Source organism: Mesoplodon mirus, assembly GCF_964341445.2.
Source record: "Mesoplodon mirus genome assembly, chromosome: 6".
In the NCBI taxonomy this organism is placed as follows: Eukaryota; Metazoa; Chordata; class Mammalia; order Artiodactyla; family Ziphiidae; genus Mesoplodon; species Mesoplodon mirus.
This window is the reverse complement of record NC_138982.1, coordinates 45,835,637-45,850,209: the sequence shown is the minus strand read 5'-3', so window position 1 is coordinate 45,850,209 and position 14,573 is coordinate 45,835,637. Positions and strand designations below refer to the sequence as shown.

Below are 14,573 nucleotides of genomic sequence, written 5' to 3'. Positions count from 1 at the left end.
AAGATCTTCCCCATTCTTAAAGCTTTGAGGAAAGTAATTGGTGAGATTTGCTCAATTGTGTGGACCAAGCAACTTTTCCTTTTTACAGGTAGTTCTCATGTGTTGGGAAAATCGGCTGTACGATGCTATGATTTATGTCTACAACAGAGGCATGAATGAATTTATTAGTCCAATGGAGGTAAGATACGTTCTAACTTATATGCATATTTAACACTGTCTATTAATGTTTTTTCACTTCTCCATTTGCTTTGAATAGTTTGTTTTCATCCAATCACTTTAAAATTTCTTGTAGATTTATTAGACTTGCACCCATTGTTGTTTAGGACTTTAGATAGTCTTTAGTTTTATACCTTCTACTATTGCTTTCTTTTTTATCTGCATAAGTAGGTATTTAAATCCCAGGGAACGATAGATAAAATTAAAAGCCCATTAGACTTTAAGATTTTTTCTAAAAAATTGTGATATTATTATAGCTTTTCCAAAAGGTATAAGAAATTCATTATATATATTTACTGTATAGAGTAATGGTACTATTGAGTAATATTATTTTGTAGATATATTCTTCTAGGGAAAGGTCCTGAAAATGGTGGGAGGTCATGATTTGCCAATTGCTAATTTGTTGCTTTTCCTACTTCAGAATTTTATAGCATTCATTATAATTTCTTATTCTCCTTACCATTAGAAGAGAGTATCTAAAAAGCATTTGGGCTTATTTTAAAAAGAACCAAACCCATCTTCATCTTGTTATTTCCCTTAAATTTATAGACAGAATTATGGGTTATGGATTGTGGATGCATGTCGTGCCCTGCCAGCCCATTGCTTTATTACAGTGACTTCATTACCTGGATCAGAAGACCCAGGCTTCTCCTGAAGGCATCCAGTCAACTTTTTTGCATATTTAGTGGACATCCAAAACCATGTTCAGTATTAAGTCAGCAGTCATTCTATGATATTTCAGTCTCCTTTAAATATCTTTAGCTTGGTAGGTGAATAGCCCTCTAATTCATAACTCCTTCAGTTTTGGCTGTACTTCTTGCCTCTTGGTCATTTTCCAAATGAGTGCCACAGCCCTCCCCACTGGTTTTGACCTCGACTGTCTGTATTTCAGATAAGTATTTTTAACATTTGCACACCTCTTAGCTGACTCTTCAGTGAGGTCCATATGCACATGCAAAAATGTTCTCCATCCCACTATTAAACCACAATTAGGAAGAATTAATGCAGTTTCTAGTTTCTCTCAAAATGATCTGTGAAAACAGATTCTTATTTGATGCATTCTATGTTGAAGAAAATGGTTTTGGGGTTTTTGTTATTGTTGCTTTTGAAGTTTTTGTTTTGTGTGGATTTTTTATTCCTCAAAATCTGGTTTGCATTTATAGCTATGCATCTCAGATGGAACACTTTTCTATTGACGTTGCCTTGTTTTGTGTTGAGTAGTTTTCAAGTTAATGACTTTCAGCAGGAGCTTGGTATTTGTTATTAAATAGTCATTTGGAGATTTTAGCAGTGGGAAGTTAGATGCATCCTGTGATTGCTCTTTTATAATTCTCTGCCTATAAAAGGGATCACTGTTCAGTGTTTAAAGTTTAGTTATTTCAGTTTAAAGAGATTTAAACTGAAAATCACAGTGATTTGCCAGTGATCCTACTAAAACAGTTCATGTCCACATTTAGTCATTTCAGTTTAAGGTCCAAATTAAAAGAATCTGAAAAAGAATAGATATATGTATAACTAAATCTTTTTGCTGTATACCTGAAACTAACACAACATTGTAAATCAACTATACTCCAATATAAAATAAAAATTAAAAAAAAAGAGGAACTGTAGTGCCTTTTGAAATTTTCTAGATTTTCTAGAATGAAAGGCAGTGTCATCATACTTGAGATGACTACCATAGTTTCTGAAATCTTTAATTCTAGTTTTGGCTGCTTCTGAGTGCCTTGTGTTGGGAGGAAAAACTTTTCCTCTATCACCTGAAACCCGAATTGTGGGGAGAGGGCTGCGAATGAACTGACAACAGGAGAAAAGACAAGGTTTATTCACAGTTGTATTGGGAGCACGCAGAAATGAGTAAATCACTGAACAACCAGAGAAGTAAAGGTTTATATATCAGTTTAACGAAATTTGGGGTGTGAGGGAGGGATTTAGGTTTTCCTTGGAAAATATGAATAGTTTTATTGAGCTTTTTGTTGCTAATGCACAGCTGGCTTTGCACCACCTCCCAGTGCTAAGGGTCAATCTTCTCCTAAACAGGAAGCTCCCTCCCAGGAAGGCCAACATAGTTTTGCTATTAATCTTGTGTTTTCAGGGGCTCTGCTTACATTTAGGTATTTGTTTCTATGGCTGCTGACTGTTCACATGTTTTCAGCTTAAAGTAATCTTACCCTTTTGGTGGGCTATTAATCCCTTGACTTGCATACTATTTTTTAAAGAATAAAGCATTTTTAGGAACCTAAGGATATCTTATATTAGAAATAATGATCTTAACAAGGACCTTCTTCTAACTGGTATTTATTAAATGGTTTCTTTCAGTGAGGAATATAACAATAATGATTTCCCAGTGATCCTACGAAAACAGTTCATGTCCACATTAAGAGTTTTTATATTTAATCTTAATAGCAAGTGACTATCTAATTCAATCAGAGAAAGGTGATTAATAGCATAAGATTTAGATTATTTTTTTAAATATTTTTTTAAGATGATGTTGATTGTTTTCCTATTAATTTTTATGCAGAAACTTTTCAGAGTCATTGCACCTCCTTTGAATGCAGGAAAGACACTAACAGGTATTAATTTTCTAAGCCTTAATTTTTTTCTCTTTAAAAATATTATTTAGATAACAAAATTCACCAATTTTATGCATACAGTGTGAACTTTGATAATTGTACATGGTCATGTAACCACCACCATAATCAAATTTTAGAAGGAGCAATATAGTTCCTTCACACTAAAAAGTTTCCTCCTGTCCCTTGTACTCTAACATTTCCCCACAGTCCCATCTCCAGGCAATCACTGATCTACTTTCCTTTACTGCTATTCATGTAAGTAGAATCATACACTACGTAATCTTGATCTTGGTGTTTTATTTCTTTCACTTAGCTTAATGTTTTTTAAATTCATCCATGTCGTTGCATATATTATTTTGTTCCCTTTAATTGCTGAATGGTATTCCATGGGTTGGATATACTGTTATTTGTTTATCTGTTAACCAGTTGAAGGACATTCGAGTTGCTTCTGGATTGGAGTTATTATAAGTAATGCTGCTATGTTTGCGAATGAGTTTTGTTATGTTTTTAATTAAACTTTTTATTATGAGGAAATTGGAGATTGACATGCAGTTGTATGAAATGACACAAGAGATCCAGTGTACTCTTTACCCATTTTCCCTCAGTGATAACATCTTGCAAACCTAAAGCACAATATCACAACCAGATATTCACATTGATAAAGTCACGATACAGAACAGTTTCATCACCACAGGTATCCTTATGTTGTCCTTATCCTCCATCGCTGACCCCTAGCTATGAATAAGTTTCTGTGTGGGCATATGTGTTCATTCTTCTTGGTCAACTACCTAGAATGGAATGGATGGATTGTATGGTAAATGTATGTTTTACTTTCTAAGGTACTACTATTTGGTTTTTCAAAATGGCTGTACCGTTTTGCATTCCCATCAGCAATATATGAGAGTTCTGATAGCTCCATATCCTTGCAGGCACTTGGTACTGTCCATCTTTTTACGTCTTTGAAAATTTTTATCCATTCTAGTGGGTGGATAATGGTATCACATTGTGATTTAAATTTTAATTTTCCTGGGGGTTAGTGATGTTCAGCATCTTTTCATGTGCTCTTGCCCATTCACGTATCTTTTTTGCGAATCATCTGTTTAAATCTTTTAGCACTTTTTAGAAGGGTAGGGAAGAGATGTTATTTGACTTCATATTGTTGAGTTCTAGACATGTGAACTCCCCACCAGAGCCTGTAAGAGTTCTTTATGTAGTCTGGATACAAGACATTTTAAAATATGTGTTTCGCAAAAATTTTCTCCCAGTCCGTTGCTTACCGTTTTGTTTTTTTAACCATGTTTTTCAAAGAACAAAAGTTTTTAATCTTCATGAGGTCCATTTTATTTATTTTTTCTTCAGTAGTTTTAGACCTTTGACGTTCTGGTTAAGAAATCTTTGTCCAACTCAACATCATAAAGATTTTATCCTTTGTTTTCTTCTAGTTTTAACACTTGTATTTAGGTTTATAATCCATTTTGAGTTAATTTTCATATATGATGCAAGGTCAAGTTCAGGAACTTTTCCCTGTACAGTTATCAGTTCCTTTATCATTTTTTGAAAAGATTATCTTGTTTCTATTGAATTACCTGTACACCTTTTTTGTAAAAAAAATTTTTGCTAAAAATTGATTTTTGTAAAAATCAACTGACCATATAAGTATGGGTCTATTTCTGTGCTCTCTGCCATGTTCCATTGGTCTATATGTCTATACTTATGCCAATAATATACTGTCTTCGTTGTAACTTTGTATTAAGTCCTGAAATCAGGTACCTTAAGTCTTTCAACTTTTTTTTTTTTTTTTTTCAAAATTGGTTTAGCTAGTCTATGTCCTTTGCCTTTCTGTATGAACTTTAAAATCAACTCAGCAGTTTTTTTAAAAAAGCTTATTTGAATTTTGTTTGGGATTGTGTTGATTCTATAGGTTAATTTGGGGGGGATTGCTGTCTTAATGCAGAGTCTTCTAATCTATGAATATGGTATATTTTCCATTTATTTTGGTGTTTTAAAATCAGTTTGCTTTCTCAACTTCTGCAGAAAGACAGCTGGGATTTTGATAAGGATTGCTTTGACTTGATAGATCAATTTGGGGAGTGTTGCTATCTTAGCATTATTACATCTTCCAGTCCGTGAACACAGTATATCTTTCCATTTATTTGGTTTTGTTTAATTTCTTTCAGCAATGTTTTTGCAGTTTTCAGTGTACAAGTCATATACTTCTTTTGCTGAATCTATTCCTAGTTTATTCAGTTTGATGCTATTATAAATGGATTTTTTTTAAAAATTGCTTTTCAGAATGTTCATTGGTGGTGTATAGGAATAAAATTTTTTTGTTGTTGTTTTAATGTCCGCACCATGCAACTTGTGGGATCTTAGTTCCCTGACCAGGGGTTTGAACCTGGGCTCTGGCAGTGAGTGCTGAGTCCTAACCACTGGGCTGCCAGGGAATTCCCAATAAAATTGATTTTTATATTGATCTTGTATCCTGCATCCTTGCTGAATTCATTCATTAGTTCTAATTTTTTTTAATGGATTCTTTAGAATTTTCTCATGTATAAGATCATGTCATCTGTAAATAGTGTTAGTTTTACTTCTTCCTTTCTAATCTGAATTTCTTTTATTTTTCTTCCCTAATTGGCCTGGATAGAACCTCCAATACAGTGTTGAACAGAATTGGCAAGAGTGGACATCCTTATCTTTTTTCTTTTCTCCTAAGGGGAAAGCATTCAGTTTTTCGCCATTAAATATGACATTAACTGTGGGTTTTTCATACATGGCTTTATTTTGAGAAAGTTGCCTTCTGTTCCTAGTTTGTTAAGTATTTTTAACATGGAAGGGTTGGATTTTATCAAATGCTTTTTTATGCATCTATTAACATAATCTTGTTTATTTTATTGATACGGTTTATAAGGTTGATTGATTTTTGATTTCTGTTAAGTCAGTCTTACATTCTTGGAATAAATCCCACTTGCTCATGGGGTATAATCTTTTTTATATGTTGTTGGGTTGAGTTGGCTGATATTTGTTTTGAGAATTTTTTATGGCTATCTTCATAAAGGATATTGTTCTATAGTTTTATTTTCTTTTCATATCTTTTTTTTTTTTTGGTCTTGGTATCTTGGTGTACTTGCCTCATGGAATGAGTTGGGAAGTGTTCACTCTTCTGTCTTTTGGAAGAGGTTTTGAAGGATTGGTATTAATTCTTTAAATATACAGTAGAATTCATTAATGAATCCATGTGAGCCAGGGATATTCTTTGTTTGAAGTTTTCAAATTACTAGTTCAGTGTCTGCTTGTTAAATCTATTCAGATTATCCATTTCTTCTTGAGTCAGTTTTGGTAGTTTGCGGATTTCCAGGAATTTGTCCATTTAATCTGTTGTCTAATCTGTTGGCATATAGTGTTTATGGTATTCTCTTATAATTCCTCTTATTACTAATTTTCGTAATTTGAGTCTTCTCTCTTCTTTTCATGGTCTGTCTAGCTAACGGTTTGTCAATCTTACTGTTTCTTTCAAAGAACCAATTCTGATTTTATTGACATTCTTTATTTTTCTTTCCTCTTTCATTTATTTCTGCTTATAGTCTTATTACTTCCTTCATCTTGCTTTGGGTCTTTGTTGTTGTTGTTGTCATTTTTTTTTTGAGTTTCTTGAGGTGAAAGTCTAGACTATTGATTTGAAATCTTTCCTCCTTATTAAAATAGCTGTTTACAGCTGCAGATATCTCTCTAAGCAATGCTTTAGCTGCATCCCATAAGTTGTGGTATGTTGTGTCTTCATTTATCTCAAAGTATTTTCTAATTTCCCTTGTGATATTGGTTATTTAGAAGTATGCTGTTTAATTCCCACATATTTGTGAATTTCTCACATTTCCTTCTGATACTGATTTCTAATTTCATTCCATTACAGTTAGAGAACATACTTTGTATGGTTTCTGGTTTTTTTAATTTATTGAAACTTATAGTCTAATGTAAAGCCTATTCTGGAGAATATTCCAAGTGCATTTGAAAATAATGTGTTGAATGTGTTTTGTTGTTGAGTGGAGTGTTCTATAGATGTCTTCTAAGTTTAGTTGGCTTATAGTTTCATTCAAAACTTCTCCTTCCTGTTCCTATTCTGCTAATTGTTCTATCCATTATTGAAAGAGGAGTATTGAAGCATCTAAATGTTATTGTTGAAATGTTTATTTCTGACTCTAGGTCTGTCAGCTTTTGCTTCATTTTATTTTGGGGTTTCTAATGCTCTGGCAGACAGTTTACAATTCTGCCTTATTAGCCTTTACTTCCTGCTTATGCAGATCCTCAAAGTCAGCCATAGGTTGTAGGCCTTTACAGGTCTTTTCTGTGTATGTCCACAGCTCTGTACATGCACATGTCTTTCTAGAGTTCCAGAAATATGTTGGAGCTTTTGAAAGCCTCTGCAGACCTCTCATTCTCCAGTTTTTCCTTTTAAGGTTTTTGGTGGGTCTCTAGTCTCTTCTGGAGGCACTGCCTCTGGCACCTGTAAAGTTAAATAATGTGCCTTGGGGATAGTGCTGTTTGCTTAGAGTAAGCTCTGAGTCAGGACGAAAAAAAGACAAGCCCTGAGAATGGAGCTGTTGAGTGAGCTGCCAGATAGGTTAGGTAGTGACAGTTCTCTTAAGGATGGGCTTTTGGGGAGCTCCAAACCCATTTGGCCCCCTGGAGTGGTTGCTAGGTTGCTTGTTTTCACAGCTACCATAGCTGCAAGGTGGTTGGTTTCAAAGCTACGGTGAAGCTGGGGGAAAGGGGATGGGACTAGGTAATGTTAAGCCACCATGAAGCTCACAGTTCTTACTGAGATTCAGGCATTTTTCTTGAATAAACACTCCGTGGATTATTTCAAGCCTTCAGTTAATTTCAAGAGTTCTGGAAAAGTTGATTTTGACTGTTTCTGCCAGTCTTCTCTTTGCTTTCATGGAGGAGCAGATTATTGAAGGTTCTTCCTCCAGCATCTCATAGGTCAGTCCCTCTGGGTTTTGGTTTTGTTTGGTTTGCTCTTTTTTCCTCTCTGTTGTTCTCCTTGGATGATTTCTATTGCTCTACTTTCAGGTTCACGCTTTGATGTAAACTCAGCTGTTAAATACACTCAGTGCATTCTTATCTCCCACAATTGTATTCTTCCATTCTGTAATTTTTTTTTTTTTTTTTTTTTTTGCGGTACTAGGGCCTCTCGTTGTTGTGGTCTCTCCCGTTGCGGAGCACAGGCTCCGGACGCGCAGGCTCAGCGGCCATGGCTCACGGGCCCAGCCGCTCCACGGCATGTGGGATCTTCCTGGACCGGGTCACGAACCCATGTCCCCTGCATCGGCAGGCGGACTCCTAACCACTGCGCCACCAGGGAAGCCCTGTAATTTTTATTTGGTTTTTTTTTTTATTGTTTCTGTTTCTTTCCCGCATCTCTTCATTTATCTGTTCAAATTTTCGTGCATTGAAACATGATTTGTTTCATTGAGGATAAATATAATAGTTGATTTAAAATTCTTATCAGTTCTAACATTTTGTTCATTTCAGGATTGGACTTGATTTTCTTTTCTCTTAAGAAAAATATGTTTTATTTTCTTGTTCCTTCACATGTTGGATAATTTTAGATTGTATCCTGGATATTTGAATGTTACATTATGGAGATTCTGGGTTCTGTTATTTTTCTTCACTGAGAATTTTTTCTCTTTATTTTATCAGGTAATTTTCTTGGCTGGGCTTGAATTGCAGACTCTATTGTAGCTTTCCATTGTATCTCCAGTCTCTTCTCAAAAGGGCCTTTGTCTTTAGCTGGTCTGCTTTGATTCTGTCCCACATGTGTGGCTTAGGGATCAGTCAGTGATGAAGGTAGTCAAGTTTGAGGATCCTCCTTCTGGCTTTCTTTTTGCAAGATTCTGCCAGTCTGTTTACTGTTCACATGTCCTGCTTTCTCTATTTCCCCAACCAGAAAAATTGCTGGTTTTCCCATGTGAGCCCCCAGCTGCTGCTGTGCTTGCCACACAGACTGTACTTAGTCACAGGCTGAAAGCCTGTGATGGTAATTTACTTGTATACCGCCCTGTCTCCTCTCCTCTGAGCACATGAACTCCACACCAGAGCCTGTCTGCTTCTCTTCACACTTCAGGACCTTCAGGGAGGGAACTCCAGTCATGGTTCTGACTTTTTCTGTATGGCTGAGCTGCTTTGACTGTTGTTTGTACATGCTGGTTTAGGGATCAGTCACGGATGTGGGTAGATAGTTTGGAGATCCCCTCTTTGACTCTTTCCCTTTTGGGCTTCCCCTAGTCTCTTCCACATTCATGGTTTCCTGGCTTCACTTTTCTGGTCCCCTATGCCAGAAAGATTAGGAGTTCTCCATTCCCCACCGCCTCTGTGTGAAGTTACTTGTGTGGCTGCCAGTCTGTCCTCTTCCCAGTGAGTGTGAACTCCCTGCCAGACTTGTCTACTTCTATTCCCTCCTCAGTAGCTTCAGGTAGCATTTTGTATTATGTCCAGGTTTTATAGGGTTTTTTTTCTGTAAGGACAGGAGCACGGAGGATAATTTGGTAGAGTCTTAGTCCCTCTTTAGTCTTAGTCCGTTTTCAGTTGCCCTGAAACTAATCCTTTTGAAACAAACTTGAAAATTTTCTTCCACATAATATATGTAACAGAAGTTAAAGTAGACTATTAAGAACTCCAACCAACAAGGACCTACTTTAAAAAAAAAAAAAAGACTATTAAGAATTCCAAATGGAGTGGATGAGCTTTTGCAACAGAAAATTGTCTAAAAAAAGATTTTGGGGAGAGAAAAGTAGAAAGGGGGTCAGGAAAATTAAATACTGTGTCAATTCAGTATATATTTACCAAGCACTTCCATGTTCCAGATGCTGTGCTGGATGCTAGGAACACAGAGATAGACTCCATGCCCTTAAACTCATGGTAATGGAATAATGGAGATGGATATGTTAAACAAGTAAATTTAACTCTCTCTAGGAATGTCGTGAGCTAGATGCCTCCTATCTGAGATTTCTAGCAATAAAGGTTTATCTAATTAGCCAATAAACATGAACGTGTTATATCTGTAAAGTGACTGCTACCATGTACCATGCTAATTGAGTTGGATCAAGTAACATTTGGGACTTCTGGTTTTTGGTCTGGCAGAGAAAGAATTTAGAAGTCACCGCTCTGTCCTACCAACAAGTAAAAAGCTCAACAAACTGAAAAATCAACAACTCTTCTTAGATCTGCCAGAGAAGTAAGGTCACAGGCCAAACCATTGCACCAAAAACTAGAGAGACAGGCAGATGCAGAGAATCACAACTGACAGGATCAGACACCTCTGCAGGAACCAGTGCTAGGGTAGGAAAATCTGAACTGCAATTGATGATTTGTTGCAGGCTCAATGTGAACAAGTCTGAAATTTAAAAACTCCAGGAGGACCCAGTCATAGGGAAGCCTCCACACTTTTGTGAAATTTACCTCCAGGACTGCTACTGGGTTCTCACAGTGATCATAAGGAAAAATCCCTTGTGCTTCTGCAGGGGGATGGGGGAAAGGAACCATTTTGAAATATGTCAGAGTATTCTGTGTTTCTTAACTAAAGCCGACCTTCAGGAAAAGCTATTTTGCCGAAGCTTGACCTGCTGTGGGTTTATCAGAGCTGAACTTACCTGGGAGAAGGAAAATACCCAGCTCCAGCACCTTCAACCCATCTGTCCACCTAAGGGGGAAAAATACTGAGAAGCACTGGTGAAGTTCACATTCCAGGGTCACAGGTTTACCAAAAGACTGAGACCTAATCAAGACTATAGAACACTTCCCTCTCTTCACACCTTACTACCACATTACTAAAGATCTATTTACTGTAGTGCCTTTTACCCAGTGCATCATGTGTGCCTTTCAAAAATTACAAGGCAAACTAAAAGGCAAAAAAGTCGAAGAGTTTGAAGTTTGAAGAGACAGAACAAACATCAAAACTAGACTTAGATGTGGCAGGAGTATTGGAATTATTAGACCAGGAATTTAAAAAATACTATGATTAATATATTAAGGGATTTAATGGAAAAAGTAGACAACATGCAAGAACAGGTGGATAATATAAGCGGAGAGATGGAAATTCTAAGAAAGAATCAAAGATAAATGTTAAACATCAAAAACAGTGTAGCAGAAATGAAGAATGCCTTTGATGGTCTCATTAGTAGACCAGACACATAGCTGGGGAAAGAATCTCTGAGCTTGGGGATATAACGTTAGAAAGTTCTAGAACTGAAAAGCAAAGAGAAGAAGACTGGAAAAAAAAAAAAAAAACAGAATATCCAAGAACTACAGGACAGTTACAAAGTGTGTGACATACACGTAATGGGAATAGCAGAAGGAGAAGAAAGGGAGAAAGGAACATAAGCAATATTTGAAACAATAATGACTGAGGATTTCCCCAGATTAATGTCAGGCACCAAACCATAGATCCAGGAAGCTTAGATTACACCAAGCAGGATAAACAGAAAACAAAACAAAACAAAACAAAAAACCCTACAGGTAGGCATATATTCAAATTGCAGAAAATAAAAGGTAAAGAGAGAATAAAATATTTAAGGTTTTGAGAGAAAAACCCACCAACATAGAATTTTGTACCCTGAGGAATTCTTCAAAAGCAGAAGAGAAATAAAGACTTTCTTAGACAAACAAAAATTGAGGGAATGTTACCAATAGAAATGTCTTGCAAGAAATGTTAAAAGAAGTTCTTTAGAGAGAAAGAAAATAATATAGATAAGAAATCTGGACCCAAGAAAGGAGGAGCATCAGAGAATGATTAGTAAAGGTAGAATAAAAACACATTTTTCTTACTCTTAATTGAGCCATCAGATAACACTTTATTCAAAATAATAATAACAATAGTGTATTTGATATTATATGCGTGTGTGTGTATGCTTATGTATAAATGAAATGAATGACAGCAAGGATACAGTTATAGGAGGGAGGAATTAGGACTATTTTGTTATTATAAGGTCCTTGTACTACCCATGAAGCAGTATAGTGCTATTTGGAAGTAGGTTTGGATTAGTTGTAAATGTATGCTGCAAACTTGAGGGCAACGACTAAAAATAGACACATAATAGTTGTAATATGAAAGGGGAGAAAATGGAGTCATATAAAATACTCAGTTAAGACTACAAAAGGCAGAAAAAGTGTTGAAGACAAAATTTGGAATAAAGAACAAGAAATAGAAAACAGTAACAATATGGTAGATATTAATCCAACTATGTTAATCATTTTAAATATCAGTAGTCTATACCAATTAAAAGAGATTGTTAAAATGGATTAAAAAACAAGACCCAACTAAGTGTTGGGTATAAGAAACCCATTTTAAATATGAAGACACATTAAGTAAAGAAATAGAGAAAGGTGTACTATAATAATACTACTCAAAAGAAAGCTGGAGTAGCTGTATTAATTTCAGACACAGCCAACTTCAGAGCAAAGAAAATTATCAAGGATAAAGAGAGGCATCACACAATACTCCAAGAAGACGTAATGATCCTTGATCTGTGTGCACCTAACAACAGTGTCAAAATACACGAGGCAAAAACTGATAGAATAGCAAGGAGAAATAGGTAAATCCACTGTTACAGTTGGAAACTTTTAACACCACTCTATCAGAAATGGACAGATCCTGCAGGCAGAAAATCAGTAAGGACATAGTTGAGCTGAAGTTATGAACTAAGCACCGTCATTCAGCTGGATACTACTGGCATCTATAGTCTCCTTTATCCAACAATAACACATTACACATTCTTCTCAAGCTCACATGAATCATTCACCTAGATAGACCATGTTCTGGGTCATAAAACACACCTCAACAAACTTAAGAGAATAGAAATCATATAATGCTTGCTCTCAGACCACAATGAAATTAAACTAGAAAATACTAAGAGAAAGAAAGCTGGAAAGTTCCCAAATACTTGGAAATTAAACAACATATTTTTAAGTAATACATGGACAAAGGAGAAATCTCAAGATAAATTTAAGAGTGATTTGAACTAAATGAAAATGCTTACAAAAATTTGTGAGATGCAGCAAAAGCAGTGCTTGGAGGGAAATTTATAACACTGAATGCATATAGCAGAAAAGAAAAGGATCTAAAATCAATACTCTAAGCTTCTACCTTAGGAATTTGGAAAAAGAAGAACAAATTAAATCCAAAGAGAGCAGAAGAAAAGAAAAGAAAAATTAGAGCAGAAATTAATAAAATTGAAAACAGGAAATCAGTTGAGAAAATTGTTGATTTGGGGGGATTTGGTTAAAACCAAAAGCTGTTTCTTTGAAAAGATCAATAAAATCTATAAGCCTCCAGTCAGGCTAACTTAGATAAAAAGGAGAGAAGACACAAATTACTAATAATCAGAAATGAAAGACAGGGGACAGGGGTTCGTGCCCCGGTCCGGGAAGATCCCACGTGCCGTGGAGCGGCTGGGCCTGTGAGCCATGGCCACTGAGCCTGCGCGTCCGGAGCCTGTGCTCTGCACCGGGAGAGGCCACAACAGTGAGAGGCCCGCGTACTGCAAAAAAAAAAAAAAAAAAAAAAAAAGAAATGAAAGAGGGGACAACCGTACAGATCCTATGGGCATTAAAAGGATAATAAAAGAATATTATGAACAATTCTGTGCTCATAAATTTGATAACCCGGATGAAGCAGGCCAGTTTTTTGAGAGATAAAATTTGCCAAAACTCACACAAGAAGAAACAGACAATCTGAATAAGCCTGTATCTATTAAAGAAATTGAACCAGTAATTAATAACCTTCTAAAACAGAAAGCACCAGGCCCAGATTTGTTTCACTGGTGAATTTTACCAACCATTTAAGGGAGAAATTATGCCAATTCTCTACAGTCTCTTCAGAAGACAGAGCTCAGGGAATACTTTCTAACGTTTTCTATGAGGCCTGCATTACCCTAATACCAAAATCAAAGACATTACAAGGAAAGAAAACTTACAGACCAGTATCTCTCATGAACATAAATGCAAAAATTCTCAACAAAGTATTAGCAAATTGAATCCAACAAGCTATAAAAAAAATTATACGCCACAACTGAGATTTTATACCAGGTATGCAAGGCTGCTTCAACATTTGAAAATTAATTAATGTATTCCATCACATCAGTAGGCTAGAGAAGAAAAATCACATGATCATATATCAGTAGATGCCAAAAAAGCATTTAACAAAGTCCAACTCCCATTCATGATAAAAACTCTCAGCAAATTAAGAATAGAGGAAAACTTCCTCAACTCGGTAAAGAAAATGTACAGAAACCCTACAGCTAATGTCATACTTATTGATGAGAAACAATGGTGAGGAACAGGGCAAGGATGTCCTCTTCTTACCACTGCTTTTCAACATCATACTGAAAGTCCTAGCTAATGCAAAAAGACAAGAAAAGCAAATAAAAGCTATAACGATTTGGAAGGAAGAAATAAAACTGTCTTTGTTTACAGGTGACATGATCATTTATGTAGAAAGTCTGAAAGAATTGACCCCAAAACTCCTGGAACTAATAAACAGTTGTTGCAAGTTTGCACATACAAAATTAATATACAGAAGGCAGTCACTTTACTATATACCTGCAGTGAACAAGTGGAATTTGAAATTAGACACACATTACCATTTATATTAGCACCCTAAAAAATGAGATACTTATGCATAAATCTGACAAAGTTTGTACAAGATCTGTATGAGGAAAACTACAAAACTCTGATGAAAGATATCAAAGAACTAAGTAAATGGAGGGATATTCTGTGTTCATGGTACTGTCAAGA

At 35.7% G+C, this 14,573-nt stretch overlaps 1 protein-coding gene across 5 annotated transcripts in view; it reads left to right on the top strand.

Annotated features, from left to right (window-relative positions):
- VPS8 (VPS8 subunit of CORVET complex) overlaps nucleotides 1-14,573 on the top strand; it is a 293,055-nt gene that overhangs the window by 110,373 nt on the left and 168,109 nt on the right. For all 5 annotated transcript variants that reach the window (XM_082625439.1, XM_082625440.1, XM_082625441.1 and 2 more), the window contains 2 exons: nucleotides 89-178; nucleotides 2,735-2,786. In XM_082625439.1, the coding sequence (XP_082481565.1) occupies nucleotides 89-178; nucleotides 2,735-2,786 (142 nt within the window). The remainder of the gene's footprint in view (nucleotides 1-88; nucleotides 179-2,734; nucleotides 2,787-14,573) is intronic.